The sequence below is a fragment of the Gigantopelta aegis genome, chromosome 14 (genome assembly GCF_016097555.1).
Source record: "Gigantopelta aegis isolate Gae_Host chromosome 14, Gae_host_genome, whole genome shotgun sequence".
Classification (NCBI taxonomy): domain Eukaryota; kingdom Metazoa; phylum Mollusca; class Gastropoda; order Neomphalida; family Peltospiridae; genus Gigantopelta; species Gigantopelta aegis.
This window is the reverse complement of record NC_054712.1, coordinates 13,417,827-13,445,446: the sequence shown is the minus strand read 5'-3', so window position 1 is coordinate 13,445,446 and position 27,620 is coordinate 13,417,827. Positions and strand designations below refer to the sequence as shown.

Sequence of the window (27,620 nt, the reverse complement as noted above, 5' to 3'; positions counted from 1 at the left end):
TTTAACTAAATATATTTCAAGTTGCATTAACGGAACGAAATGGGGTTATAGTATTCTTCTCTGATAAATAATCCAAAGGAAAAATGTACACTACTAGGTCTATTGGTATGCTACGTTGGAGCAAAAACGACAACCCACGATACCCAAGTGATAATTTTCGTTTCTTTGGGACTACGTAATTGGTCAGTTCTGTGATTTTAGATGGGAAAGTCTACTTAATAGTTTTACAGAACTATTTTCCAACAAAAGCGTATATAGTGAAAAGAAAAAACAAGAGAAAGAGACTGAGGGGTTAGAGTGAAAGATTAGAGGGTTTATTGTTTAACGACACCACTAGAGCATATTGATTTATTAATCATCGGTTACTGAATGTCAAACATTTGGTAATTTTGATATATTATAGTCTTTGAGAGAAAAGCCACTATATTTTCCCATTAGCAGCAAGGGATCTTTTGTATGCACCATTTGTACTCACTGTTTCTGTTTTAAATTCCTTCTTATTCAGCAAACTGTGGGATCATTTCGAAGATCAAAGACCCGGAAGGCTACATAGTGAATCTGATGGCTCGAATCCAAGGAGGCACTGATGTACAGGACTGCGTGTTTCCGTGGATGGCCTATATCCGATATTTTACGTCCATTACTCGTTTCCAGGCGTGCACCGGAAGTCTCATTGACAATCGGCACGTCGTCACTGCCGCGCACTGCTTCTCGTAAGTGGACTGTTCCATTTTTACTGGCATAGAGCGAACGTCTGAGGGATCGATCACAGTCCATGGAAAGTCACATTTGTAGTGGCATAGAGCGAACGTCTGCGGGATCAATCACAGGACATGGACTCTGTTGTGCACTATAAAGTTTAACGTTTGTTTTGTTTAACGAGCACATTGGTTTATTAATCATCGGATATTGAATGTCAAACATTTGGTAATTTTGACTAATAGTCTTAGAAAGGAAACCCACTATATTTGTTCCATTAGTAGTAAGGGATAATTTATATGCACCATCCCACAGACAGGATAGCACATACCACGGCCTTTCATATATCAGTCGTGGTGCACTAGCTGGAACGAGAAATAGTCCGATGGGCTTGCCGATATTGATCGATCCCACACCGACCGCGCATCAATCGAACGCTTTACTACTTGGCTACCTCCCGTCCCTTGGTGTCCACTATAGGCTGAAGAACCAAACCAATCTATCTATTAATGTTGCTGGAACACGTGTGTTAAAAATGTCATTTATACATTCAAGGGGCGGAACGTAACCCAGTGGTACAGCGTTCGCTTGATGCGCGGTCGGTCTAGGATCGATCTCCATCGGTGAACCCATTGGGCTATTTCTCGTTCCAGCCAGTGCTCCACAACTGGTGTAACAAAGGCCGTGGTATGTACTATCTTGTCTGTGGGAAAGTGCACATAAACGATCCCTTGTTGCATTAGGAAAAAATGTAGCGGGTTTCCTCTGATTACTACGTGTCCGAATTACCAAATGTTTGACATCCAATAGCCGATGATTAATAAATGAATGTGCTCTAGCTGCTAATCGAAAAGAGTAGCCTATGAAGCGGCGACAGCGGGTTTCCTCTCTCAATATCTGTGTGGTCCTTAACCATATGTCTGACGTCATATAATCGTAAATAAAATGTGTTGAGCGCGTCGTTAAATAAAAATGTCCTTCCCAGTGGCGGATCCAGAAAATCCATTGGGGGGGGGGGGGGAAATGACATGAGGCAGAATGTCAATGGAACTTTGGGGGCGGTTTGGAGGGGATCGCAAAATTTAGGGGGACTGGGCCTCTGCTTCCTTCTTTATACATTCAACAACTGATCTTTGGAATAGTCTGAAAGCGGAAATACGAAATTGCGAAACGAATTTCATCATCTAAAAAAGCAGTAGCATCGGATGTTTACAAACTGCCCTCATTCCACTCATGCGGAAATTCAAAAGACAATGTTTTGCATACCAGATTAAGACATGGATGTAGTACTTTAAATCCAGACCTATCGTTGTGCACGACGAACTTACTACGGATCACTCATGTAATTGTGGGCATTACTCTGAAAGCACTCATCATTATTTCTTTGAATGTCAGTTTCATAACCAGCAAAGACAGATTCTTTTAACATGTATATTTAGCACAACGATTTTTGACCGAACAAAACCATACAAAAACCCACCAACCTATATCGCATGGTGCGGAATCGTTTATTTGTTATTACTATTAATATCAATATTGATATTATATATATTTACCAGTTGGGCTATCTAAGAAGATTAAATGTTAATAACGAATACTGTTAAACCATTGATTACTTCTTTCTTTTCCTTTCCTGTTCTTTAATCGTTTCTCACAAACGTTTACTTTATTTATTGATTGACTGATTTATTTATTGAAATTTGCAGTCACCATTATTGAAGAATTTAATTGTTGTAATTAGAAGAGGGCCTCATAAGTTGGATAACTTGTGCTCAATACTGTTGCAGGCATAAAAATATGTTTTTTATTAATTAGTACAAACAACTTTAAACAATAAATAACGTTTACAGATTCAACATTAACAACTAATATGAACAGTCATTGTATTAATTTGAAATAATGAAAACAGCTGAAACCATCTATTTTGTTTCCTAAGCATTTCTGAAAGTTCTTCAAAATTCTTCGTGTTATTTAGACCAATCCAAACATTTATAACAAATGAGTACTAGCATTTACCGATTAGAATTATGTAATTTTAATCGTTAAAATCCAGAGTGTTACACGTGGCTTTAAATACAGAGTAACTTTAACCGTTAAAATCCGGAGTATTACACGTGGCCTTAAATACAGAGTAACTTTAATTGTTAAAATCCGGAGTGTTACACGTGGCCTTAAATACAGAGCAACTTTAATCGTTAAAATCCGGAGTGTTACAGAGCAACTTTAATTGTTACAATCTGGAGTGTTACACGTGGCTTTAAATACAGAGCAACTTTATTCGTGAAAATCCGGAGTGTTACGCGTGGCTTTAAATACAAAGCAACTTTAATCGTTAAAATCCGGAGTGTTACACGTGGCTTTAAATACAAAGCAACTTTAATCGTTAAAATCCGGAGTGTTACAGAGCAACTTTAATTGTTAAAATCCGGAGTGTTACAGAGCAACTTTAATTGTTAAAATCCGGAGTGTTACAGAGCAACTTTAATCGTTACAATCCGGAGTGTTACACGTGGCCTTAAATACAGAGTAACTTTAATTGTTAAAATCCGGAGTGTTACGCGTGGCTTTAAATACAGATAACTTTAATCGTTAAAATCCGGAGTGTTACGGGTGGCTTTAAATACAGAGCAACTTTAATAGTTTAAATCCGGAGTGTTACACGTGACTTTAAATACAGAGCAACTTCAACGTGTTGGTTTGTTCTCTATATACCGAACTCTGTGGTGTCGTGGTTAAACCATCGGACGTTAGGCTGGTAGGTACTGGGTTCGCAGCCCGGTACCAGCTCCCACCCAGAACGTGTTTTAACGACTCAGTTGGTAGGTGTAAGACCACTACAACTTCTTCTCTCTAACTAACCACTAACAACTAACCCAGTGTCCAATACAGACAGCCAAGATAGCTGCGGTGTGTGCCCAAAACAGCATATTTGAACCTTAATTGGATATAAACACGAAAGTAAGTTGAAAGAAAATGTTCTCTCTATGTTGTGGATTACATTTCAGAGAGTATCCCCCGAACAGTGAAAAAGTACGTGTTTGACTGGAGAAAACTAAAAAAAGTGAAATGGCATTCAGAATTGCTGAAACAGTCTACATACATCCAAACTATGATGCGGAAGGACACAACAGTAAGTTATTTAATACATGGGACCATGCTTGTAAAGAGTTGAAAGTCCATACTCATGGCTTCATTTCTTCTGTCTTGAATAAAGGAACTGACCGATGCCAGAACCTGCGCCCAAGACAGGCGTGCGCTACATGTACAACAGCTTGCTTTGAACGTGAACTTATTTCCTTCCTTCCTTCCTACTCACAAAGACTTTAATTTTAACACTGGTTTTTGTAGACCATATAGAAGGTATTGGTTTTGTAAGCATAGACCTACATTCATTAGCCGATACAGCAACCGAGAAAGATGTACAACCATACAATGACTTCTTTTACTAACCTTTAACAAAGAAGGAATAACTGTTTTATGTAAACCATCTCACATCACCCTAGAATTTTACCACTGTCGGTAACTTATAAACCATCTGCGTATCTATGTCCTATTTTAAGTGTAAACAATGATAGCTTCCTGACATAAAATATCCCGACTGCAGTATAATTCCACTGCAGCAGAAATACTGGGCGTTGATTATATTATTTGTTTAATTTGATCATTAGTGTTAGGATTTTACCCGTAGAATGAACATCATGAGTGCGTACCTTATATTGTTGTATATAACGCGCGGTGGAACATATAAGAATTATATATTATGAATTATTTTCTTTCAGATGACATTGCTGTGATCCGATTACAAGAGCCTGTAACCTACACAGACTGTCTCCGGCCTATCTGCCTGGCGAGGAGACCTGTTGATGTTCTCGTAGACACCATGTGCCTGGCTTCTGAATGGGGTCTAGTTCCAACAGGGCAAGGTTGGCGTTGTCCAGAAATAATCACTTATACTTTTTTTCTTTTTTTTAAATAATTTCAGTTTGGTTTGACGTAAGAAGAATTTGTCCAATTTACAAATCAGTCGGCTCAAACATAAATAACTTGTAGTAAATTCCATAGTATGAAAAAAAAAAAAGGCGTTTCCTGTGGGACGGACTATAGAGAGTGTGTCGTATCAGCAGTGATAAAACGAATAACCTTAAACGTGCAGACCCTGGTTTTAACCAGAGAAATAGGAAGGAAGGAATTTTTTTTATTTAACGACGCACTCAACACATTTTATTTACGGTTATATGGCGTCGGACATGTGGGTAAGAACCACACAGATATTGAGAGAGGAAACCCGCTGTCGCCACTCCATGGGCTACTCTTTTCGATTAGCAGCAAGGGATCTTTTATATGCACCATCCCACAGACAGGGTAGTACACACCACGGCCTTTGATACACCAGTTGTGAAGCACTGGCTGGAACGAGAAAGTCCAATGGCCCATTGGGCTGTTTCTCGTTCGATGGCACATAAGGCGGGCGCTGTACCACTGAGACCCCAGAGAAATAGGATGCTAATTTTGGTTGATCTGTAAATCTGTAACACTTGGATAAAGTTACAATAGAGTGAGACATGAGTCTGTGATGTTTAAACGGGGAAATGCCCTTAACAAGTAGGCTAGAATTCACCTTCGTAATCTTTACTTCTTAGAGGTACGTGCGTTTAAAAATAAATAAATAATAATTAAAAAAATGTTTCTCGTTGTATTAAAAATACTAGAATGATCAGAAACAATAAAATCTAAGAATTGCATGATTTCAATGATCAAACACTGCTCTAATAGTGAAAAATACACCAGTGTTAAAAAAAAACAAGGATCCGCTGAAATAATGTCTTTGACCAATTTTAAAGTTATGCAGCTTACAGGCTTAAATTTAGAAAACAAACCAACAATAATGATTATGCTAACTAATTATTGGTGTTTGCCATCATTTTTATTTAATCAATAGCATGTAAGCTTTGTCGTGTGTTCAGTTAACCACCGACAAAACATTCGCACAAAAGTTGTTTTGGAAGAGTTTGTGGTACGTCTCTTTAAATTTGGCTTCATGAAATATTAGCGTCTTGTATGGCTTCGCTAAATTCGTTGAAATTTCCTGATTTAATCAGTGCAACTACCGAATACGCAGCAAGGGATTCTTTATGTGTACTTTCTCACAGAACAGTATATGCTAGCATGCCACGACTTTTGATATACCAGTTGTGAGGCAACTCTGATTAATTTTTTATATATCATTTGTGAGGCAACTCTATTTGATTAATTTCACTACAGGAGTAACAAGAAAATAATTAGAGTTATCTCATTAAAGCAAGACTATACCAGTCCATAAAACCAAAGTGGCGTCTATTACGCTGCAAGCGTCGCTTTCTTACTATGGTATATATTAGTTTTATTCATTTCTAAACCGACTATTTTTAATTGCACACAAAAATGTCATGTCTTGTTACTTGCAAAACTCTTTTTCTTTTCTTCTCACGACAAACCAAACCGAAATTATTTACACAAAAAAAACCCCACATTTCTATAAAAGGATGGGACGTACTATAGAATTCCCATTCATAAAAGATGTCGTGCATTCATTCACACGTTACAGTAATTTGAATTCTAATACGGTGCGCTCTCCACCAGTTACCCTCGTCAACATGACATATCCATTTGTTTCGACCACAGTAATAATATAGAGCAGACGACGATCATACAAGATATATTTAATATTATTATATACATAGCAATGGAATATATAGATCTACGGAAACCATAAAAGTGATATCTGGTGAAAAGTTATATTTTCACTGTATTTTACGGAAAATTTAGAAATCGTATTAACTTTTTTGCAAAAGTGCATGATTGAATTATCTCCCTTTGTCAAGTTTCTTTGTATTAAAGTTTGTTGATTACCAATGCATCTGATCATTTGAAGAAAAAAAAGTAATTTAAGCAACTGTACCTATAAAAAGGGGATATGAAAAGTGCAATTACGATAAAATATCTAAAACGAATTGAATACGAAGCTAAATAACGATGACACAATGTAGTGTCATTGAGTTTAAGTATAAGAATTTAAAGTCGTTCGATTCGGGGGTTTTTTGTGGGTGTTTTTTTTGTTTTTTTTTTGTGGAGGATCGCTTTGTCACGTATGTTTGCACAGCAGTATTATTAAATAAATGTTAATTTAATAATTAAATAAAGATAATTTTTATTCAAATTTCTTTTTAAAAGTTTGTGGTCAAGTAAATTTTCTGGAAAGGTTCCATAGGAAGAAATATATAATGGCGTTACGCGTTTTCGATAGGGTAAGCGAAAGATATTAACAAAAAGCGAAAGATATTGTCAAAAATCAGGAAAGATGTATATAATAAATCGACCATTTTATGCTGGGTTTTTTGAATACGATTTTTATATCAACTCGTGATGTGTAAAAACAATATTTTCACTCTTTGTTTCGCAATTCGTAAAAATATGGTTTTCACACATCACTCGTTGACATAAAAAATCGTATTCGAAAAAAAAAAATGTGTGACGGTACATGCTCTTAATTTCTTTTCGCCTGTGGCGATATTAATTGTTTTAGAGGGCCGTGTGCAGTTCCAATATGCACTTAGCTCAGGTGGGCACCTTGTTACGTAATACCTTCGCGCGACCGTGCATCCTAGTTATGCACTCAGTCCAGGTGTGGAGGCCATGTGGCCAGTAGTTACGTAATACCTCCGCGAGTGCGGTTTTTACAACCGTGATTTTGGCGACTAGGCGTCATTGAGTCTGGCGATCTAAGAGAAAGATATGCCGTCTTGGTCGCTGTGGAATATCACTTGACAGGGGGAGGACCGCCTTGTACCCCCAGGCGATATTGGGATTTTTTTAATAAATAGCTAGGGTTTTAGAGATATCGGGGAGAAACATATTGGACGGCCCCGGGGAACGTTAGTCCGACTGGACTGGTAAATATTTTATTTCTGCTCTGTTGTATAACCTTGATGTGACTGATGTGACTTTAAATATTTTAATACTGTATTATACCAATATTATTTAGACGGTGCTGCCGGTCATCTGACGCAGTAATACTGTAGGCTCACTGTTCTATATATATAAAAAGCTTAACCAGTCATCCTAGAGGACCTAGGTAAACTGTAGGTTATTGTCTTTATTGTGATAGGTACCAGTATTAATTCTGTGTTACAAGGTTACTGAATGAGTAGTAAGGGTTAATTAAAAATTAACCAGTTAGGAATAGAGTTGTAATTCCTTTATTAATTAAGTTCCCCTGGAAGCGTTTCTCAATTATCACACGTTACTGAATGAGTAGTAAGGGTTAATTAAAAATTAACCAGTTAGGAATAGAGTTGTAATTCCTTTATTAATTAAGTTCTGGAAGCGTTTCTCAATTATCACTCGTGTGGGTGTTGTGTCACGATGAAGTGATTAGCATGTTGTGTAAACTAGACACCTAGAGATTAACTAATTAAGTGATCAGTTCTGGGTTGTTATTATTTGTTGTTGTTAATTAACTACTGCGGCAGTACATTTGTCAGCGTAGGTTAATACAGATTCCAAAGTGTATTGTGTTTTTGTTGTGTTTTCTAGTGAACTAAACGTGCTATAATAATATATACTTTATATAAGATCGTATCTCTGAGCAAACCTAGAGACGAGCCACAGCGGGTATAACTGCCTGTTACAGAGAGATCTAATAGATATACAGTTAGGAGAGATATTTTGATAATCGTGTTTCATTCAGTTACGGGTATTATAGGATCCCCGTGACACCATGAAATAGCCTCTATTTATTTATCTTAATGTCTGTATCATCATCACCATCATCACTGTCACGGTCATATTGGTTTCTCATTGCAGTCAACATCTACAAGCTTCCAAACAATTTGCAAAAGGTGAAAGTTCCGATCGTGGACAAAGCCAAGTGTACTCGAACGTACAACAGCTTTATTGATCAGAATAAAATATGTGCCGGGTGGCCACATAACGGGAAAGGAGCCTGCAAGGTAATGAAGAGGGCCTTGACGTAACAAATGGTTGGATCCATTTAGACCTGAATACAAGCATTTTAAATACAACGGACAGTCTGGGCTGATATTCGATCCCGTAGCTTTTAGCGTACAGTACCGTCACATGACAGAATGCTGCACAAAACAAATTGCACCATGCATTCATCGTCAAACACAGGCATGGCGGAATGAAAAAAAACATAGTAGTAGTAGTAAATCTGAAGGTATGGAGATGAATCTTACTTGTAGAATGTAGGAAATTGCATTTCAGGACATCTAGTATTTAATCACACGGTTACCTCTAGTGCACATTAACCGGCCTCAGTGGCGTAGTGGTTAGGCCATCGGTCTACAGGCTGGTAGGTACTGGGTTCGGATCCCAGTCGAGGCATGGGATTTTTAATCCAGATACCGACTCCAAACCCTGAGTGAGTGCGACAGCGGGTTTCCTCTCAAAATCTGTGTGGTCCTTGGCCATATGTCTGACGCCATATAACCGTAGGTAAAATGTGTTGAGTGCGTCGTTAAATAAAACATTTCTTTTCTTTCTTTCTTTCTAGTGCACAATGACTATTAGTTTAAAACATTTGGTAATGCTGACACGTAGTCTTCAGAAGAAACCCGCTACCTTTTGCCATTAGCAAGAAAAGATCAAGCAGAACAGCGCATACCACGGCCTTATGCCATACCAGTCGTGAGGCATTAGTTAGGAAGGGGAAAACACAGTCGGTCAACAGAGGAGATTCGAACCTACAACCCAAGCAACTTACGCAAGATCCCACTATAGGGTACAAATGGCTACAGGACATATGATGAATTTGGCGCAGATGGGGAAAGAAAAAAGGACGTGTGTGTGTGTGTGTGTGTGTGTGTGTGTGTGGATTGATACGCTGCAGGTAGGAGTTTTAGCCACATATGGGATTTGATTTGGTGGTATACACCCTTCAGAGAGAAGTGGTAGTACTTAAGATAAGATTTATGTGTATTTTATTTTCAGGGTGACTCTGGCGGTCCTCTTGCTTGCGTCATTGAAAAACGATGGGTCATGGTTGGCTGCGCGTCGTTCGGGAGTGGCTCTTGTCCTGTCCCAGATAAACCCATAGTTTACAGCTATCTACCTAACTACTACGACTGGATCGACAAAGTTCGGAAAAGTTAAACAGTTTATTTCCGATGCTTTTACGGAAATTCACGAACGTTTCAAGCGAGATATATTAACAGAGTTCTTTAAAAATATGTTTGTTAAAACTACAAAATGAATCTTGTGCTCGTTTTAAAACCCATCATTTATTCTGCCCTGATGATAAAGTAATGAATATCTTCAATAGTTTAACGTGTTCTTTAAATAACGTTATTTTAATAAACAGTATTTATTGTAAAACAATGGTATGTAATAAAGATATTACCTCCACCCTGTGTTGTTTTGGTTCTGGTTTTATTTGTGTATACTTTTTTATATTTAAATCATTTAGAATAATTTTTAGCAACTTTAGTTTTCTTTGCATGAGTCCAATCTTCGATTTTATATTTTCTTGATTAGCTTACATTACTAAACTCTATATTTGATAATTATTTTGTTGAACTAGTTGAAAATACGTTTTGTATGTGTGTCAGATATGAAAATTAAAAAAATATATATTAATAAAAAAAATCAAGAAATAATAATTTCAAACACCATGAGCAGACAATGTTCTTGTCTATGGGTGAGTGTTGCTGTTGTATTACGAAGGCTGACATCCAGTACTGATTATGTTCACTCTTTACGAAAATGACAGTAGTTCTCCACTTCTTAGTTTACTTTTTCTTTTTTTCTTTCTTTCTTTCCTCTCTCTCTCTCTCTCTCTCTCTCTCTCTCTCTCTCTCTCTCTCTCTCTCTCTCTCTCTCTCTCTCTCTCTCTCTCTCTCTCTCTCTCTCTGTTTTGTTTTTGTTTTTCAATTGAATTAATTTGGATGGACACACATCACTCATGTGATAGTATGGATAGATAACGATTTAATTTGAGTAAATAAATAAAATTGATTTCTTTTTTCAATTTTGCATAAGGTTTTAATACTTTTAAAAAATTTATTAATCTGCAACCATGACTTTGGATACTAACTATTCTGGGTGACTCGGGTCTAGATTTAATTCTCGATCAAAAGAGGGGAATGATGGTTTAACCTCAACACATTATAAACTATGGCTATTTGGCGTCGAATTCTTCACACTTGGTCTAATGTATAAATCCGCGGTCAGCTTGGTCCCTTGTTTTCATCCACACTCGTTATCCGTCCTCCGTTGTTCGTTTCCTACACGCAGGAGCGTAGGCTATGAGGATTCGCGACCCCCCCCCCCCCCCCCCCCCCCATCCCTGCTGATGCTAAAACAATTTTTCATGATAGCATGTACTTAGTTTTAATTTTTATTTGTTTATATTTTTTTGACAAGTCTTGCAATTTATATGATATTTTGGAAATAAAATAAATATTTTACACTATTAAAGTTTTGCAAACGTAAATGGTGATATGCAACCTTAAGACTGGTTGCCGTTTTACATATTACGCTTGCACTGTATTACTATTAGTATAAAAGTAACATATCTTTGGGTTCCGGTGTAAGGAAGAAAATAGCGGTAAAACAATAAATTTTTGTGTTTTCAATGTTTACACTTTATAACTTGAATAAAATTACATCAGTAGGTATATTAAAATCACGGATGGGTCATAGATTACTGGTGGCCAACTATTTGTTAGTAAAATGTTCTTACTTGCAAATCGAAAGAATTGACTTCTAGATGTTTATTTTGTTTTCGTATGATCGTAGTTCACCAAGATAAACCTTGCGTGCAAGCACAACAGCGAGGTTTACCTGGCCTAGCCATTCCGCCATTAGCAGTTTCTGGACAACGAAATTGCGGTCAATATAACGATTACCATCACATTTCCCCACCCTAATCGTATATTGTGATCTATTTCGAGCTCACTGAGACCAAGAAATACTTACTTTGAAACGATCTTCACTTTGAATTAAAGGAAAAAAGTCTGACTTTACCGAGCGGATTCTAGCAGCCACTTTCGCTGGCAGACAATTTCAGCTGACACGCATGACGATGTTCTAAACACCGGACTCATACGCCTTTCAAACACACTGATGTGCTAATTATTAGTATTCACTATAACTTAAGAATTTCAGAGTTTAAAAGAGTATATTTATATACAAATACACACAAAATCAAAATAACAACGAAGACTCATTTTTATGTCTTAAAAGGTCTTTGAAAGTCGTACGAGTCCGGTGTTTAGAACGTCGCCATGCATGTCAGCTGAAATTGTCTGCTAGAATCCGCTGGGTAAAGTCGGAATTTTTTCCTTTAATTCAAAGTGAAGATCGTTTCAAAGTAAGTATTTCTTGGTCTCAGTGAGCTCGAAATAGATCACAATATACGATTTTGGTGGGGAAATGTGATGGTAATCGTTATTTTGACCGCAATTTCGTTCCGAGCAAAATTCCTCGGAACCGTTGTCAGAAACTGCTAATGGCGGAATGGCTAGGCCTAGTAAACCTCGCTGTTGTGCTTGCACGCGAGGTTTATCTTGGTGAACTAGTATGATCGTAGCGATGTGGAATTTAAAAGACAAACTGACCATTTGCCATCGGGATAGCACAAAGTAATTTTTAGTGGCCCGAATCTAAAAATCACTGGCCTCAGGCATCGGGCCACCGTATTCTAGAACCTCTACTTTTACACTGCAGTATTAGGCTATTGATGTAGGTGACCAGGACAAATGCTGATAACCGATTCCCAACACTAGGTATTGTATAGTTAAAAGTCACAAACAAAAATTTCAGTAGCCTAATTATTTGACAATTTATTATATTAACATATTGTAGATTTTCCTTGTATTGTTTTATCGGAATGTTAAATTAATAACAGAAGTCACAAGGTGGCTTTTAGGTTGCATTTTCCTTTCCAATGTAAAACATTGTTTACAACGTGGTAATGCATATACATGTAATAATATAGGTATCAGCTATTGGATGTATGACACACAGGCACTGTATTCTACCAGTAGGCTATGAGCTCTATAGGGTCCACACACACAGACACACACACACACACCACACACACCACACACACACACCACACCTGAAGCGCTCGCGCACACACACATACACGCATACAGATGATACACACACGCATACATACACATACACACACCACACACACACAGACATACACGCGCATACGCACAAAAACACACATGCGCACACACAAACACATACACCAACGCGCGCACACACACATACACACGCAGACACACACAGATACACATAGTAAAAAATAATAATAATAAAAAGGGGGAGGGGAGGATTATTCACTACTCATTTGACACCTAAATTTTGCGACAGTTAAAATTTTATTATATATCAAATTTATTTTTTGTACGATCCCCCTCCAAACCTCCCCCAAAGTGCCCTTGGTATTCCGCATCATGTCACTGGGGCCCCACTAAATGGATTTTCTGGATCCGCCACTATATTATATTAAATCAAAGCTTATGATCTACGGGTCCGCAAGACATGCTTTAAATAGTGTAGTGGATCAACTGAAAAAATTGTGACTAAACAGTGGCGGATCTAAGGGGGTCCACCACCACCCCTCCTAAATGGAACACAGGGGACATGCCAACCCTAGTAACATCTCTTGTTTCAACCATCTTTTACTTCCGCCGGTCTCCCCATAACACTACTCATTATTAACAGTGACTGTGGGTGTGGATGTGCGCAATTTTTGGCATGCTTCCATCAGAGAACTGTTTAAGCACGCCTGTCGTGGACACAACTTCTGACTTCACCGTAGGGTTCTGTCCATGTCAGGGAACAGTGTCTGTGGGTGGACCCCAACAGAAATATAATCCGGGATCCGCCAATGTCTACAAACAAACAAAAAACACTTACCTCTATTCAAACATCCAGTCAACCCTTGCAAGTTGCAGGGAATATTGCCACAGAACAGTACAGTAGTTAGCAGTCGTCATTAGGTAGTATTAGATCCATGCACGCGCAGTTTACACTTATTATGTATACATTTAAAATAAATATGATTTATAAATGTCAAACAGCGATTCTGTTCACACATTTCTAAAGTTACACTGTTTTCAGAAGAATGTACCTAGTATCATTTTGATCCACTACACTACTAAAACAACGTCAAAGCATTGTTGACGTCATACCAAAGAATTAACGTTCCCGGCAATTTTCGTAACTTAACGGAAAATGTCGAAACACCATTGAACTATGTGTGTTGGAAACTTGGAATACGTAGAATAAGACTATAATATCTCAGGCAGGGGAGGTGCAGACGGTACGGCCATAACCGTACCACTTTTCAAAGACATACGGCACGGTTGTACCACTTTTGTGTGTGTGTGTGTGTGTGTGTGTGTGTGTGTGTGTGTGTGTGTGTGTGTGTGCTTGGGTCTGTCTGTGTGTGTGTGTTGTGTGTGTGTGTCTCTCTGTGTGTGTGTGTGTTTGTGTCTGTGTGTGTGTGCGTGTGTATGTGTGTGTGTCTGTGTGCGTGTGTGTCTGTGTGTGTGTGTGTTATATTTCTTTTATCTGTGAAAATGTCCTTCACCGTAATTTGAAAGGAGGGTCTGGCAACCTCGAGCCGTACCACTATTGTTTACACTGTTCTGCGCCTGTCTCAGGTGCGTGGAGGAATTTTAGGGGGCAGCCTGGGCTGGACTGTGGCAGGCGAAGTTTATAGAGGGGTCGAGTCACGCACCACTGGCACCCGGAAAATATACTGAAAAAACCCCCAACTTATATCGATATAGGCCTATTTGCTAACCCCTCCCCCTCTCCCACACCGCACATGTGACTGTATCCTGTTGTAAAGAGCGATCATAAATATATAAATTTAAATAACGTTTTTGTTTGTTTGTTTGTTTGTTTTTGTTTGTTTGTTTTGTTTTGTTTGTTGTTGTTGTTTTTTTGGGTTTTTGTGTGTGGGTTTTTTGTGTAGTTGTTTTTGTTTTGTTTGTGTGGAGGTTTTTCGGGGAGGCGGGTGTTGTTGTTTTGTTTTGTTTTTTGGGAGGGGGTTTGCTCAAAGATTATAGCAATGAAAAGTATCAGATTCCTGACACAACCATGTCCACGAACGTCATTTTATGTGACAGAGTATATCGGAGCGGATGCCAGTATTTTTAGTGGGTGGGAGATGGGATGAAATTTAAATATTATGCATACGTTACAAAGAGAAAGACGAAAACAAAGGCACTTGCACTATTTGAAAGTACACTAACGTATTATACAACAGCAACTCTCACAAAACTCATTCCATTTAACAGTGTACATGTCCGGACAGGTGTGTTTGCTACATTTAGCACAAATTCCCACTGTCCTAGGTATCTTCATACCACCTGCGACTACATGCACAACTATCAGTGCATTCTGTATTGCCTGTTGTGCAGTTTTAATATCCGAGTACAAAATAATTAAACTTAATTATATTGATGCTATTTCATGTTTGTTTTTGTTTTTTCGAATATACCTACGATGTTTACATGTTTATATCAACAAGTGATGTGTGAAAATCAAATTTACTTAACCATGGACTTTTAAAAAGAAATATGAATGAAAACTATCTTGATTTAATCATTAAATTAATAATTATTTAATAATACCACTGTGCAAATATACCTGACAAAGCGGCTGTCCAAAATTTTTTTTTTAATAATAATAGGAAAAGAAAACATGAATGGGTGGCAACCCATATGGGGGGGGGGGGGGGGGGGGGGGAGGGCAACTCACACTTTAATAGAGTAAAAACAATACAAAAAGGTTTGATGGGGGCATGGACCCTGTGCCCACCACCCCCACCCCCCGCTACGCCACTGGTTTCTGTACATCTATATATTCCATAGCTATGTATATAATAAGTGTGTATATATATGTTGCATCAAGGGAACGTAGATAATTTATTAATGAAAACCTAAATTTTAAATTGGAAGTGTAGCATCCCAGTACTGGCTTAGCCAGAATTTTATATTGTGTGGGGGGATGGGGGTGGGGTGGGGGGAGCAACCCACACTATGTATATATGTATATAATAGTATGATTTTATGAACTTTATTACAGTAAAAACAAACAAAAACGATTTGATGGGGGGGGGGGGGGGCATGGACTCCCTACCCAAACCCTACCCCACCCCTCGCTATAAGCCACTGCATCCCAGGTCAGCTACCTGGATGGATTATTAAATTTGTTTGTTTTAAGTAAAATTATGCAATTGCTTACCTTTCCGCGAATGTTTCTGTACAAAGATGGACAGTATTGTGAATGAATTGTAACGTTAATTACAATCGAATAAAATGATACTGGTAAATAATACTGGTAATTAAAACCGTGAGGATACTTTGATAAATAATATAAATAGTACTGTTGTTTTATGAATAATAATATGCCTTCTTATACTTACCTATCATAGGAAGCCGGGGGCGGGGGAGGCAAGGGGGACATGTGCCCCAACTTTTCTTATATATATATATATATAGCTATATATATATATATATATATATATATATATATATATATATATATTATGAAAACACACACATGAAGAGAGAGAGAGAGAGATTGTGTGGGGGGGAGAGGGGAGAGAGAGAGAAGAGGAGGGATAGAGAGAGACAGACAGGAGGGAGGGAGGGAGCGGGAGAGGGGAGAGAGACTCCCTAGAGAGAGACCCCCACCCTCGAGAGGAGAGAGAGAGAGAGAGAGAGAGAGAGAGAAGACAGACAGACGTCTCCACGGGCTGTTTTCACCAGTAAAGCCATCCCTCCCACTCCCCGAAATTTTGCGACAATTATGTTTTAATTTTCATTTTGTACGGTGGAGAATCCGAGAAATGCCTTCGGGAACGTTTGCCACATGTCATTGCCCCCCCCCCCCCCCCCCCCAAATGGATTTTCTGGATCCGCCACTGGAAGTACATCCCACTCCCAGAAAGGAAAGGAAATCAGTTTGTCATGTTATTCACTTTTTCTCGGGTTGTGGCGCACTTTATACACCGTCCGCTCTATTTACCCCGAGTCGCCCATTGTTCGTTACTTCGATTTAAGGCAAACCTAAACGTTAATGTTATTCTACCCGCCCCGAACAGGTCTATTCATGATCGAGATCTGTAAACACACCTAGTCAATACAGCATAGTCCGAGCTACGAAGATTTTCTTAAAATTAGAACTTGAATAAACATGTGAACATGAAAGCCAATTGGAATTCACAGTCATTAGATTAACATTCACTGCCTTGCTAAAATACCATCGTTTCATCCTTTAATATTTTTATTTGTTTGATGTGTGTACTTTTACTCAGTTATTGAAAGAAAATAAATATTTAGGTAACACTGACACACACACACACACAAATACATACATACACACACACACACACACACACACACACACACACACACACACACACACCAGACACCAGACACTTCTATGTTTTTATGGGACATATGAATACCAGTGAGTAATATTTTTCCTGAATCTAAATGAACAATAAACAAGTCCTACTGTACCATGTAACAGTGAACAGAGTAATTTTTGTCAACTTATTGTTTTCACGGGTGGATGACCAACCAATCTTGACATATACTGGACCACGTGACAAGGAATAACCTGTTGTATTTTGAAGTTGATACCGTGCTTTTCTGTAGCAGTGTTATTAGTTTTCTGTAGCAGTGTTATTAAATCTATTTTTCGCTGTTTTACGATCAGGTTGTTTGCGTCCTGCAAGGGGCACAATTCCTGCCCTTGCCTTGTTATTTTCGTGTATTTTTTCCACAACATAAGAAACCATGTCGGCTGCTGTGGACCAGCGTACCTGCTGTGGTGGGGCGAAATGTTTCTGCGGCAGATTCAAGGCACTGTTTCGAGCCAACGACATGACGTCATCATCTCACGTGCTGAGAGAACTCATCGCTGAATTCATGGGATCCGCCATTCTGGTCTTGTTCGGATGTGGTTCCGCCATAACGCTGACAGACGACAAAACGGCCTCCGTCGTATCCATAGCAATCGCCTACGGTCTCGCGGTCTCCACGGTGATATGGTGTTTCGATCACGTCAGCGGCGCACAGGTCAACCCAGGCGTTTCCATAGCAATGTTTTGCACGCGCAAGATGAGTCTGTTGAAGACGTTCCTCTACTGTATGGTTCAGTGTATGGGCGGAACTGCCGGAGCTGGGGTTCTGTTTGGGTTGACACCGGAGCCTGACCGCGGGACATTAGGAGTGACAAGGGTTTCCTCGAAAATATCACCATCACAGGCATTCGGGGTGGAATTTTTGGCCACATTTGTCTTAGTTCTGGCTATTTTCGCCTCGTATGATCGCCAAAGAGTCGACCATGAGGGATCCAGGTCTTTAAGTATTGGACTCGTTATTTCCATGGAGGTACCTTGGGTGGTAAGTGTGTACATGTAGGCCCTATTATTAAATCTACGTTTTGCACGATAGTGGAAACGTGTAAGCTAAAGTAAGAGGATGGGTTATTTTAGTATTAGACTAACTTGTTATCTCAGTGGAGATAGTCCTTCCTTGTTTGATGATCGTACTTATAGTCCTTCCCACAGGAATCGTCTTTTTCCATACTAAGAAACTTTCTATAAGTTCTTTATTTCTGAGCCGATTGTTTTCTAAATTACACATACATTTTTTTATATATTTTTTTTAATTTCCAAAACACTTTTACATTTCTTCTTATGTCAAACCAAGTTCTTTATTTCTGAGCCGATTGTTTTCTAAATTACACATAAAATTTGTATTTTTTTGTTTTAATTTCCAAAACACTTTTACATTTCTTCTTATGTCAAACCAAATTGAAATTATTTATTTAAAAAAAAAAAAAAAAATTGTAGGAGGATGGGAAGGACTATAGGTGCAAGACAGTGGTAACGCGTAGGCCAAAGTGAAACAATATGTGCTATTATGATCTGTTGTCATTTAGTTTATGTTTCACTTTTACAAATAACAAGATCCATTATAACGTACTTGCGCTGACGTTTACGTTTTACCTAGTTAATAGTAAGTTGTACTTTTTATGGTCTTGTAAGAGGTCAGGGATTGAACAAGACAGCATCTTTCGTGTATTTGCGATCTTTGTACCTTGAGGTTGCATGGTACCAAAGAAGAGAGTTCCATATCAAAGTTATGGAGTAAAAACAGGTGTGGCTGTGATTGGTAGTAGTATGTGACATTGATTATTTGTGCAAATACTATTATCCATTGGCAATAAATACACTTATATTTATTATACAGTTGTTATGTAGTATACACAAGAGGTTGAAACTATTGCAGGGTACCCCTCCCCCAATGGAACTGCGAGCTTTAGCAAAAATGGCGGTTGCTAATACATTTGTAAAAACATTAATTAAATCTCTTAAATGGTATAAATGAATTAAATGTGAGGTGCCACACGTTGTATTGGTATACTGCCTGGGTTTGTTGATATGCTGTTTATATGTTTTATTAGTAAACGTTAACATTATCGGCAATATGAATTGATTTGGTCCGATGGAAACTTGAATCGCTATTGTGTTTTGTAACCAACCGAAAGTTGTGTCGTGAGGGACAAAATCAGTCTGTCCCAAGTTCAGCCAGCAAACGTTTCGCTAACGTTCGCGAACTATTTTATTTGTTCCCGACGTGGCCATTTGATTTTAAAATGTGAAGCGCATTTGTGACCGGTGACAGCAAAACCAGTCACATGTTTGCTCGGTTTAGCTGAACGCAGCTCTCTTTTATTTCAGTTATTTTTAGCTCGTGACATAGTTTCGCCCAGAAACTGCACTTGTTTCGGGTGTCGCTCAACGGAATTACACGAACTGAAAAATAACCGGAAAAATATATTTTGTTTTAATTTATATATTTTTTTAAAAGAAATAAAACCATAATTAGTGGCACGTATCACTTTCGAATCTTCTTTGCTAACATATTATTTTACAACAATGTACAAAACTATCTGGCGAGGTGAACACGGAACATAAATATATTAAAATGTTGTTTCGTTATCGCTGGGAGTTGTGGCGTGCTCCTGTAATCCAGCTACTTGGAGGCTTTAAATGTGAGACACCTTGAGGTTAGGTTGGGGATTTGGTAACTGACGTAGGCACTCTTATCACTCATTAGACGCAACTGTTCTTGAGTAGATAAATGTAGGTGCGCGCAGTGTAATACCTGTATTTCAGTTGTGAGTCGCAAACATGACCACTTGGTACTGAGATCGCTTCCCACCAGTACGACCTGACCAACATACGTGGACACATTTTTTTTTAAATTATTATTATTGTATTATTAATTTCCACCAGTACGACCTAATCGAGATAGGTGGACACATTTATTATTATTATTATTATTATTTAACCACTCGCACTTTCGCCGCGATCTTTAATCTTCCTATATTCATTCTACAATTAAAATCCATTATGACTATGAAATGCAACAGTTTTTACAAGCATTTTTCACGATATATAATTTGTTTTATACACGTCTATGCACTGAATAGGCCTACTCCAACTGACTAACCATCCAATAATTAAATTGATATCTGAATACATATACATGTGCACAAGTTGCTCATTGCATTTAATTGTTGACATTCTGAAAATGACTATAATTAATGAATCGATTTGCAGTCATGCTTGCTTTGTGCCATATTATACGGATCCAATTGTATCGGTGAAATTACAAGTATTTTGGTCTAGGTGTGTTTATTTTGGTATCATTAGAAGCGCCGCGTTTCATAGAACATCTATTAAAATCAGCTTTCGGGAATTTTTATCAGACGTATTAATATTTTAAGCTATTTTAAAGGAAAATAAACCAAGGTTTATCGTGATAGACTACTTTCAACTGGGTGTTTGCTTAATTAGTTACGGTATTTGTGGTTCCGTCTGCGACAGGATGAGGATGACTACCCATGGAATCAAGCTTGATACGGCTGGCTGGCTGCCCGTCTGCAGTCGTAACCACTATAACAAAAGAAAAGAAAGTTTGCCACGGTACCATCGGTGGACTTTCACACCTGTGACAAAACGAGATATTGTCAAGCGTTTCTTAGTTGAATTCAGACCCGTGATAACGCTGTATATGCATTCAGAGGAACGCAAGTGTTTTATTAAATAAACAAATATATATATATATATATATATATATATATATATATATATATATATATATATATATATTATTCATTTTTTTTTTACGGCAATGAATTAGGACACAAGACTGAGGCATGGTGCAGCGCCCTTTTATATATTGCTAGCTAGAACACTATTCATTCAAGTGGGACCAGCCTCGGTGGCATCGTGGTTAGGCCATCGGTCTATAGGTACTGGGTTCGGATCCCAGTCGAGGCATGGGATTTTTAATCCAGATACCGACTCCAAACCCTGAGTGAGGCTCAATGGGTAGGTGTAAACCACTTGCACCGACCAGTGATCCATAACTGGTTCAACAAAGGCCATGGTTTGTGCTATCCTGCCTGTGGGAAGCGCAAATAAAAGATCCCTTGCTGCTAATCGGAAAGAGTAGCCCATGTAGTGGCGACAGCAAGTTACCTCTCAAAATCTGTGTGGTCCCTAACCATATGTCTGACGCCATATAACCGTAAATAAAATGTGTTGAGTGCGTCTCGTTAAATAAAACATTTCTTTCATTCAAGTGGTTTTATAGTAAACGTAAACACGATAAATAACTTCATGTGAATGTGTGTCTTCATCCCTGGGTAACATTCATTTGATAATCCAGACGTTACGATCCCCTGTTTCTCAAGGCAAATAATAGTTATACTATGAAAGTAATCGCTGATTACGATTACATTAGCAATGTAATCGATTACGATTGCGATTATATGACATTCTCAAACAATGTAATCGATTACGATTGCGATTACTGAATACGATTACCCCATTTCTGATATATAGTTAAAACCGTGTTAAGAGCTGTGCATAAAATAATCCAGAAATATGACAGATAGTATATTTTTTTTTAATTTAGGTAACAATCCAGCAATTTTCATAATTTGAAAACGGTGAACTTGTCAACCATATAGGCTCTACTCATGGCGGCTGTCATCAGTAAGGCAGGATATGTTCATATTTCCCGAACACCTGATGTCATTATTTGGACAGTGATTCCAGAGTACCTTATCACAACTGTTTAAATGTCCGGTCAGCTTTGCCTTTTGACTCTGATTTGCACAGAGATACGATTTTTATAATGTTAATGGGTTTTTCAGTCAAATTAGCATGTTTGGTTGGGGGGGGGGGGGGGGGGGCGAGGGAATGCACACCAGGAGAGAATTGTGGATGACACCTGACAACTACTAGTATAGAGAATCAAATAATACTTTGTTTTAATATATTTTGGTTAATACTGCCTCTGTGTTTTTAGTTCCAGTACACGGGAGCCAGCATGAACCCAGTACGAAGTCTCGGACCAGCTATAGTGATGGAAATGTGGGATAAACACTGGGTAAATATTTAGGGTCCGTCTACAAATACAGACATTTCTTACACACGTTGGTGAGAACACCATGCGTTATTTTTGATAACACATAGTTGTTTACATATGTACGTGTGTTAACAGTTTCAAGACATACGTCTGGCTGCTCCTAGGTGATGACCAGGTCACAAATGCCATACAACCAATGAAAAACTACACGATGGAAATCGATTACACTGTGACGTATAGTTAACCTGACAATCATGGGTCTGTGATGCGTAAGTTAGCTACAAGTGCAACGGCTGTAAATAACTTTTAGTCGAAAAAGATGTTGAAGTTTGCTTATAACCTGGTTTTCGAGGATATGTTAAAAATAGAATAATATACATTCGTGTCCGTTAGATGATGATGATAACTAGTTTAACGTGCCCCCATATACCACTATGGTTTCGAACACGCCCATCCCGAGTCCGACCTCCAATAAGATCGGTGGCCTGACTCGGGATGGAGGGAGGGGGGGGGGGGGGGGGGGGGGGGGGGGGGGTAGAGTTGAAAATGGGCAGAATTTTGAAAATAGCAATTAGTAAAAAAGTTAATAGAATAAATAAAAATAATAAAAAAAGTTACAAGCCAAAAATAAAAAGAATTGACTGCTCGGCCGAATATTTATATAATTTGGAGCATTTTAGGACAGATTTCGACATAAAATATTGAACGACGGTCTAAAAGTTTAAAGTCCGATCTATATGGTCCGGGCCGGAGGGGAGGGGGGTAAGTTTGAAGTGGGCGGAATTTGGAATACAAATTTAGTAGTTAGGTCGAAGACCGAAACCAAATTGAGCTACACAAATTTAAGTCCAAACAAAAAAATCAGACTGCTCGACCGAAAAGGTTTTAAGGTGATTTGAGCAATTTAGACGGGCTTCCAAAATAAACTGCGTCGGACTGTTTACAAAAAAATAAACATAAAATTTTGAATGGAGGCCACAAATTTTAAAGTCCGACTAAGCCCTTGGAAGGTTGGTGACTACGAAGGGCTGAGAGGGGCAGCCTTGTCCAGGTTGGGGAGCAGATGTTTCTTGTGAAGCAGGGTCCGTATCACGTGCAGGTACACAGCGTCGCCGCAGAGTGCCTTGACCATCCGGTGTATGGTGTGGCTATCCATTTCCAGGATGAGTATCGCCTGTCTGTAGACGTCCTGACGGCACTGTGTGACAAGAAGTCCTGGTTCTCATTCCAACCTAATGCTGTGAAGTTCAAAATGCGTGTCGTCGGGCAGCTTGGTCCATGCCACGTTGAGGAACTTCCCTCTCAGCTTCTTCGGATCAGCAGTGTCCCCCTGCAGAAGTTTCCGGTACTGTGGCTTGATCTTATCCACGGCTAAGTGCCAGTCTCCTGCCGGTCTCCTGCCGGTTCTGCTGGGGGGGGGGGGGGGGGGGGGGGTTAGACGGATGTTGCGGTGGTGCCTTGTCGGGCTGGTGGGTCGGCGAAGTAGCCTTCCTTTTGCCTGCAGCAGCAACAACAGGCGACTCAACGGGGGCGGTCGATAAAGTTGACCGCCGCGCCGGAGACGCAATCCTCGGAGTAGAAGTCGGTGGCTCCCACCTCTTCCTCTGGTACATCGCTGTATCCAGGACCGAGTAGGTCGTTTCCGGGGACTCCTGGGCCTTCGGCTCTGTCGTCCTCTTCTGAGTGGTCGGCGGGGGCGGCGACGCAGAAGGGACCGCCACTGGCGGTTGAGCCGCCAGCTTTGCTCCCCCTATACCGCCCCTGGCGCCCGTTTCGTCTTCCTCCTTCCTCCTCTTGTCTGCGAGACCGCGTCACCGTACACCAAAGTCACGGTTGCTCGTGGCCCGGTGTACGTGACGCGATACTCTAGCAACATTCCATAGAATTGCATAAGTCCCCCCAGGTTTGGGGGGGGGGGGGGGGGGGGGGTAATTGCAGAGCAACTTCGGCGACGTCTACTCGCAGCGGAGTCATAGCTAGGAATGGTCCGTTAGATATCATTAACGTATCAAACTCGCTTTCGCTCGTTAGATACATTTTAAAACAACTCGTTGTGAGACAACTTTTTTTTTCTTTCAAATTTACCGCAGTTACTGTAACAACTCCATCTAAACCAGGAATAATGCCGGGCCGCCTCACCCATCCCTCCACCCCATACATACATACATACATACATAGTGTGGTTTGCGCACCGCCCCCCCCCCCCCCCTCCTCTCAATATGGGTTGCCCTCCCTCAATATAAACTCCTGGCTACACCAGTGTGTGTGCGTGTGTATGTATATCTGTGTGTGCGTATGTGTTGTGATTGTTGTTCTTGTCCCTGTGTGTTTAGTTTTTTCCCCTGATGTTTATTTTCCAGATATTTTCAGGTGTTCTGGCTTGGCCCAATATTGGGGGCTGTGGTAGCTGGTGTCCTGTACGACAACCTGTTCGCTGTGAATGCGTCCATAACCAAGACGAAGTCGTGCATCACGTCCACCAACTACAACAACCACAGCGTCAACGACACAGAACTGGTCGCTCGACACAACACCAACCCCGTCGTTCGTGAGCCGCAGAGACTTCGTGCCAGCGACAGAACCGACAGATCTGAAGACTGTGAATGTTAAACAGGAACCCACAGGATGAATCATTCAATAAAATCTAAAAAAAACCCAGAAGGAAGCAGCTATAATAACGGAAAAGATGTTTTGACGTCTCGCTTCAGTGTTTTCTCAGTCACTAAAATGTGTAAACTGTCAACACGTGGTCCAGTGTTTTGTCAAACAAGAACGAGCCCTACGCTCGACAATGAAAGCAGAGAGCGCTTCGTGGAGCTGAAGGTCCAGTGAGCCTTGGATGTGTTGAAAAGATGCATACCCGGACCACCTACATGTACTGACAGTTTAAACGTGTCAACTCGTCATGCAGGGAGTGCTTGCGGATAAACCAATGTACTAAAAGCTACAGTTGCCGATTAGCAATCTGTAATAACTGGGCCGTAGCTAGCGGGGGGATTGGGGAGGGAGGCAGACAAAAATCCGGAAAATATAGAAACTTAAAGAAAATTATCTACTTAACCGTTTAAGGAGTTTTAGTTTATTAACTACTCAGTTGCCACCCCCCCCCCCCCTCCCCCCCCCCCCCCCCCCAAACAAAAAATCCTAGCTACGGCCCTGAATAGCTTATACTAGTCGTGAAGGACCGACTGGAATTGAAAATAATAAAACCAGTTTCAATATACGTACATATCCCCAGTTAAAATTTTGTTTAACGACACCACTTGAACACATAGATTAATTAATCATCGACTGTTGGAAGAAGGAAGGAATGTTTTATTTAATGATGTATTACACATTTTAATCAGTTATAGGCCTATTGTAACAACGCCGGACAAATGGTTAAGGACCACACAGATAATTCAAAGTTGGAGGGGAGGGGGAGGGGGATCGCTTCTGCCACGCAATGCGCTACTGTTTCCAATTAGCAGCAAGGCTTTTTTTTAATGTGCAGAATCCCATAGATAGGATAGTACATACCACGGCCTTTGTTACATCAGTTGTGGAGCACTGGTTTGAACGAGTAACAGCCCATCTACGGGGATCGATCCTAGAACAGCCGTGCATCAGGTGAGCACTTCACCACTGAACTACGTCCAGCCCCACATCGGCTGTTGATGTCAAACATGATAATAATTCAGACATGCACTCTTCAGAGGAAAATCGCTACATTCTTCCATCAGTAACAAGCAGTGGCGGATCAAGAAAACCCATTGGGGGGGGGGGGGGGAAGCAATGACATGAGGCGGAATGCAAATGAAACTTTGGGGGATGTATGGAGGGGATCGTAAAAAAAAAAAAATTACTATACCGTATAATAAAATTATAAGTCGCAAAATTTAGGGGGGTGGCGGGCACCTGCCCCCCCCCCCCTCCCACATCCGCCTCTGAAAAGGGATCATTTATATGCACTTTCTCACAGACAAGACTGCACATACCACGGCATTTGATATTTCAATTGCGGGAAACTGGTTGGGACAGGGATCTAATCAGAAAAAAAGATCCACAGACAGGGTTCGATCTAGCTCGAGTATCCTCTAGCGTTATTCTATTGTATACATGTGAGAATAACGCTAGAGATGAATGTGTATAATACTTCGGCAATCGTCGACCTTTAGTTCGATTATTCCCGAATCGAATCACGTTAGTAACTGGTATCGACACTAGACGAAAAAAAACGACACCCCTATATTTGAAACTCCCTATTATTGTATAGTGTAGGACAAAGTGTGTGGAGGAGACGTGGCTCGACTGTCGCGCTATGTTTGGTCACTTTAGTGGTGATATCATGCATGCTCGACTCGGGAATAATCGAACTATGGCCGAAGTATTACACACAGTCACCTCAAGGCCGTACACTGATCAAAATCCTTCGGGGGGGGGGGGGGGGGGGGGGGCACTACTTTTTATAAACAAATGAAACCCCGAGTTGTGTATGCTATTTTCTGGAGTAAAACAGAAAAAAGGTGAGATTCTAAGGGGGGGGGGGGGGGAGGGGGGAGGGGGCAAATGCCCGCCACCCCCCGATGGTACGGCCCTGCATCTCTAGCGTTATTCTCACATATAATAGAATAAACGCTAAAGGACGCTCGAGCTAGGTTCGACTCTACGATCAAAGTACGTCATGATCAGACGAGTGCTCTTCCGACCTCGATCATGTCCACCGGCCTCGGTGGCGTCGTGGCAGGCCATCGGTCTACAGGCTGGTAGGTACTGGGTTCGGATCCCAGTCGAGGCATGGGATTTTTAATCCAGATACCGACTCCAAACCCTGAGTGAGTGCTCCGCGGGGCTCGGTGGGTAGGTGTAAACCACTTGCACCGACCAGTGATCCATAACTGGTTCAACAAAGGCCATGGTTTGTGTTATCCTGCCTGTGGGAAGCGCAAATAAAAGATCCCTTGCTGCCTGTCGTTAAAAAGAGTAGCCTATGTGGCGACAGCGGGTTTCCTCTAAAAACAGTGTCAGAATGACCATATGTTTGACGTCCAATAGCCGATGATAAGATTAAAAATCAATGTGCTCTAGTGGCGTCGTTAAATAAAACAAACTTTACTTTTTTCGATCATGTCCCTACACTTTCTTATATAATAGGCATGTTTTGCTTTTATAGCTGTAGCATCTCATGTCATAATTCACTGTGCTATAAAGCACTGCATTTCACTGTACAACTTATTGTTTTCACAACCGAGCAGAGTTTAGAATTAATCCTATAAATGTCGGAAAATATGTTCTACGGTAGATGATACAAATATGTAATCACAGACTTGTCATTAACAAAAGACTTGTCAATAAAAAAAGATAGATAAAAATCAATGTGCTCTAGAGGCGTCGTTAAATAAAACAAACGTTACTTTATAACAAAAGACGAACATACAATAAACACTTTATTAG

The 27,620-nt window shown here is 39.9% G+C and overlaps 3 protein-coding genes across 4 annotated transcripts in view; 2 read left to right on the top strand and 1 right to left on the bottom strand.

The window, feature by feature from the left end:
• The window catches only part of LOC121388697 (integumentary mucin A.1-like), a 65,269-nt gene extending 51,432 nt beyond the window's left edge, over positions 1-13,837 (bottom strand). The window contains exon 1 of the mRNA XM_041520158.1: positions 13,630-13,837. The gene's annotated coding sequence lies outside the window, so the exon portion shown is untranslated. The remainder of the gene's footprint in view (positions 1-13,629) is intronic.
• Positions 718-10,122, top strand: LOC121388700 (serine protease 30-like). 2 transcript variants are annotated; one of them, XM_041520164.1, is made up of 4 exons: positions 718-927; positions 4,479-4,622; positions 8,542-8,687; positions 9,688-10,122. In XM_041520164.1, exons 2-4 carry the CDS (start codon positions 4,580-4,582, stop codon positions 9,847-9,849), a joined length of 351 nt encoding a protein of 116 aa, XP_041376098.1. In that variant the 5' UTR covers positions 718-927; positions 4,479-4,579; the 3' UTR covers positions 9,850-10,122. The 2 variants fall into 2 exon arrangements, with proteins under 2 accessions (XP_041376098.1, XP_041376097.1); XM_041520163.1 differs by lacking the exon at positions 718-927 and having other exon boundaries at positions 4,220-4,622.
• Positions 13,838-17,442: 3,605 nt separating the features above from the next.
• LOC121388872 (aquaporin-5-like) lies at positions 17,443-25,307 on the top strand. The gene is made up of 3 exons (XM_041520397.1): positions 17,443-18,140; positions 22,128-22,208; positions 24,558-25,307. The coding sequence occupies exons 1-3, from the start codon at positions 17,532-17,534 to the stop codon at positions 24,795-24,797; spliced, it is 930 nt and encodes a 309-aa protein (XP_041376331.1). The 5' UTR covers positions 17,443-17,531; the 3' UTR covers positions 24,798-25,307.
• The last annotated feature ends 2,313 nt before the right edge of the window (positions 25,308-27,620 follow it).

Coding starts and splice junctions, on each gene's coding strand:
- LOC121388700 (XM_041520163.1), top strand. CDS start 4,460: ATGAATTATTTTCTTTCAGATGACATTGCTGTGATCCGATTACAAGAG. Junction 4,623..8,541: donor TCTAGTTCCAACAGGGCAAG/GTTGGCGTTGTC, acceptor TTCTCATTGCAG/TCAACATCTACAAGCTTCCA. Junction 8,688..9,687: donor ACGGGAAAGGAGCCTGCAAG/GTAATGAAGAGG, acceptor TTTTATTTTCAG/GGTGACTCTGGCGGTCCTCT.
- LOC121388872 (XM_041520397.1), top strand. CDS start 17,532: ATGTCGGCTGCTGTGGACCAGCGTACCTGCTGTGGTGGGGCGAAATGT. Junction 18,141..22,127: donor CCATGGAGGTACCTTGGGTG/GTAAGTGTGTAC, acceptor CTGTGTTTTTAG/TTCCAGTACACGGGAGCCAG. Junction 22,209..24,557: donor AAATGTGGGATAAACACTGG/GTAAATATTTAG, acceptor AGATATTTTCAG/GTGTTCTGGCTTGGCCCAAT.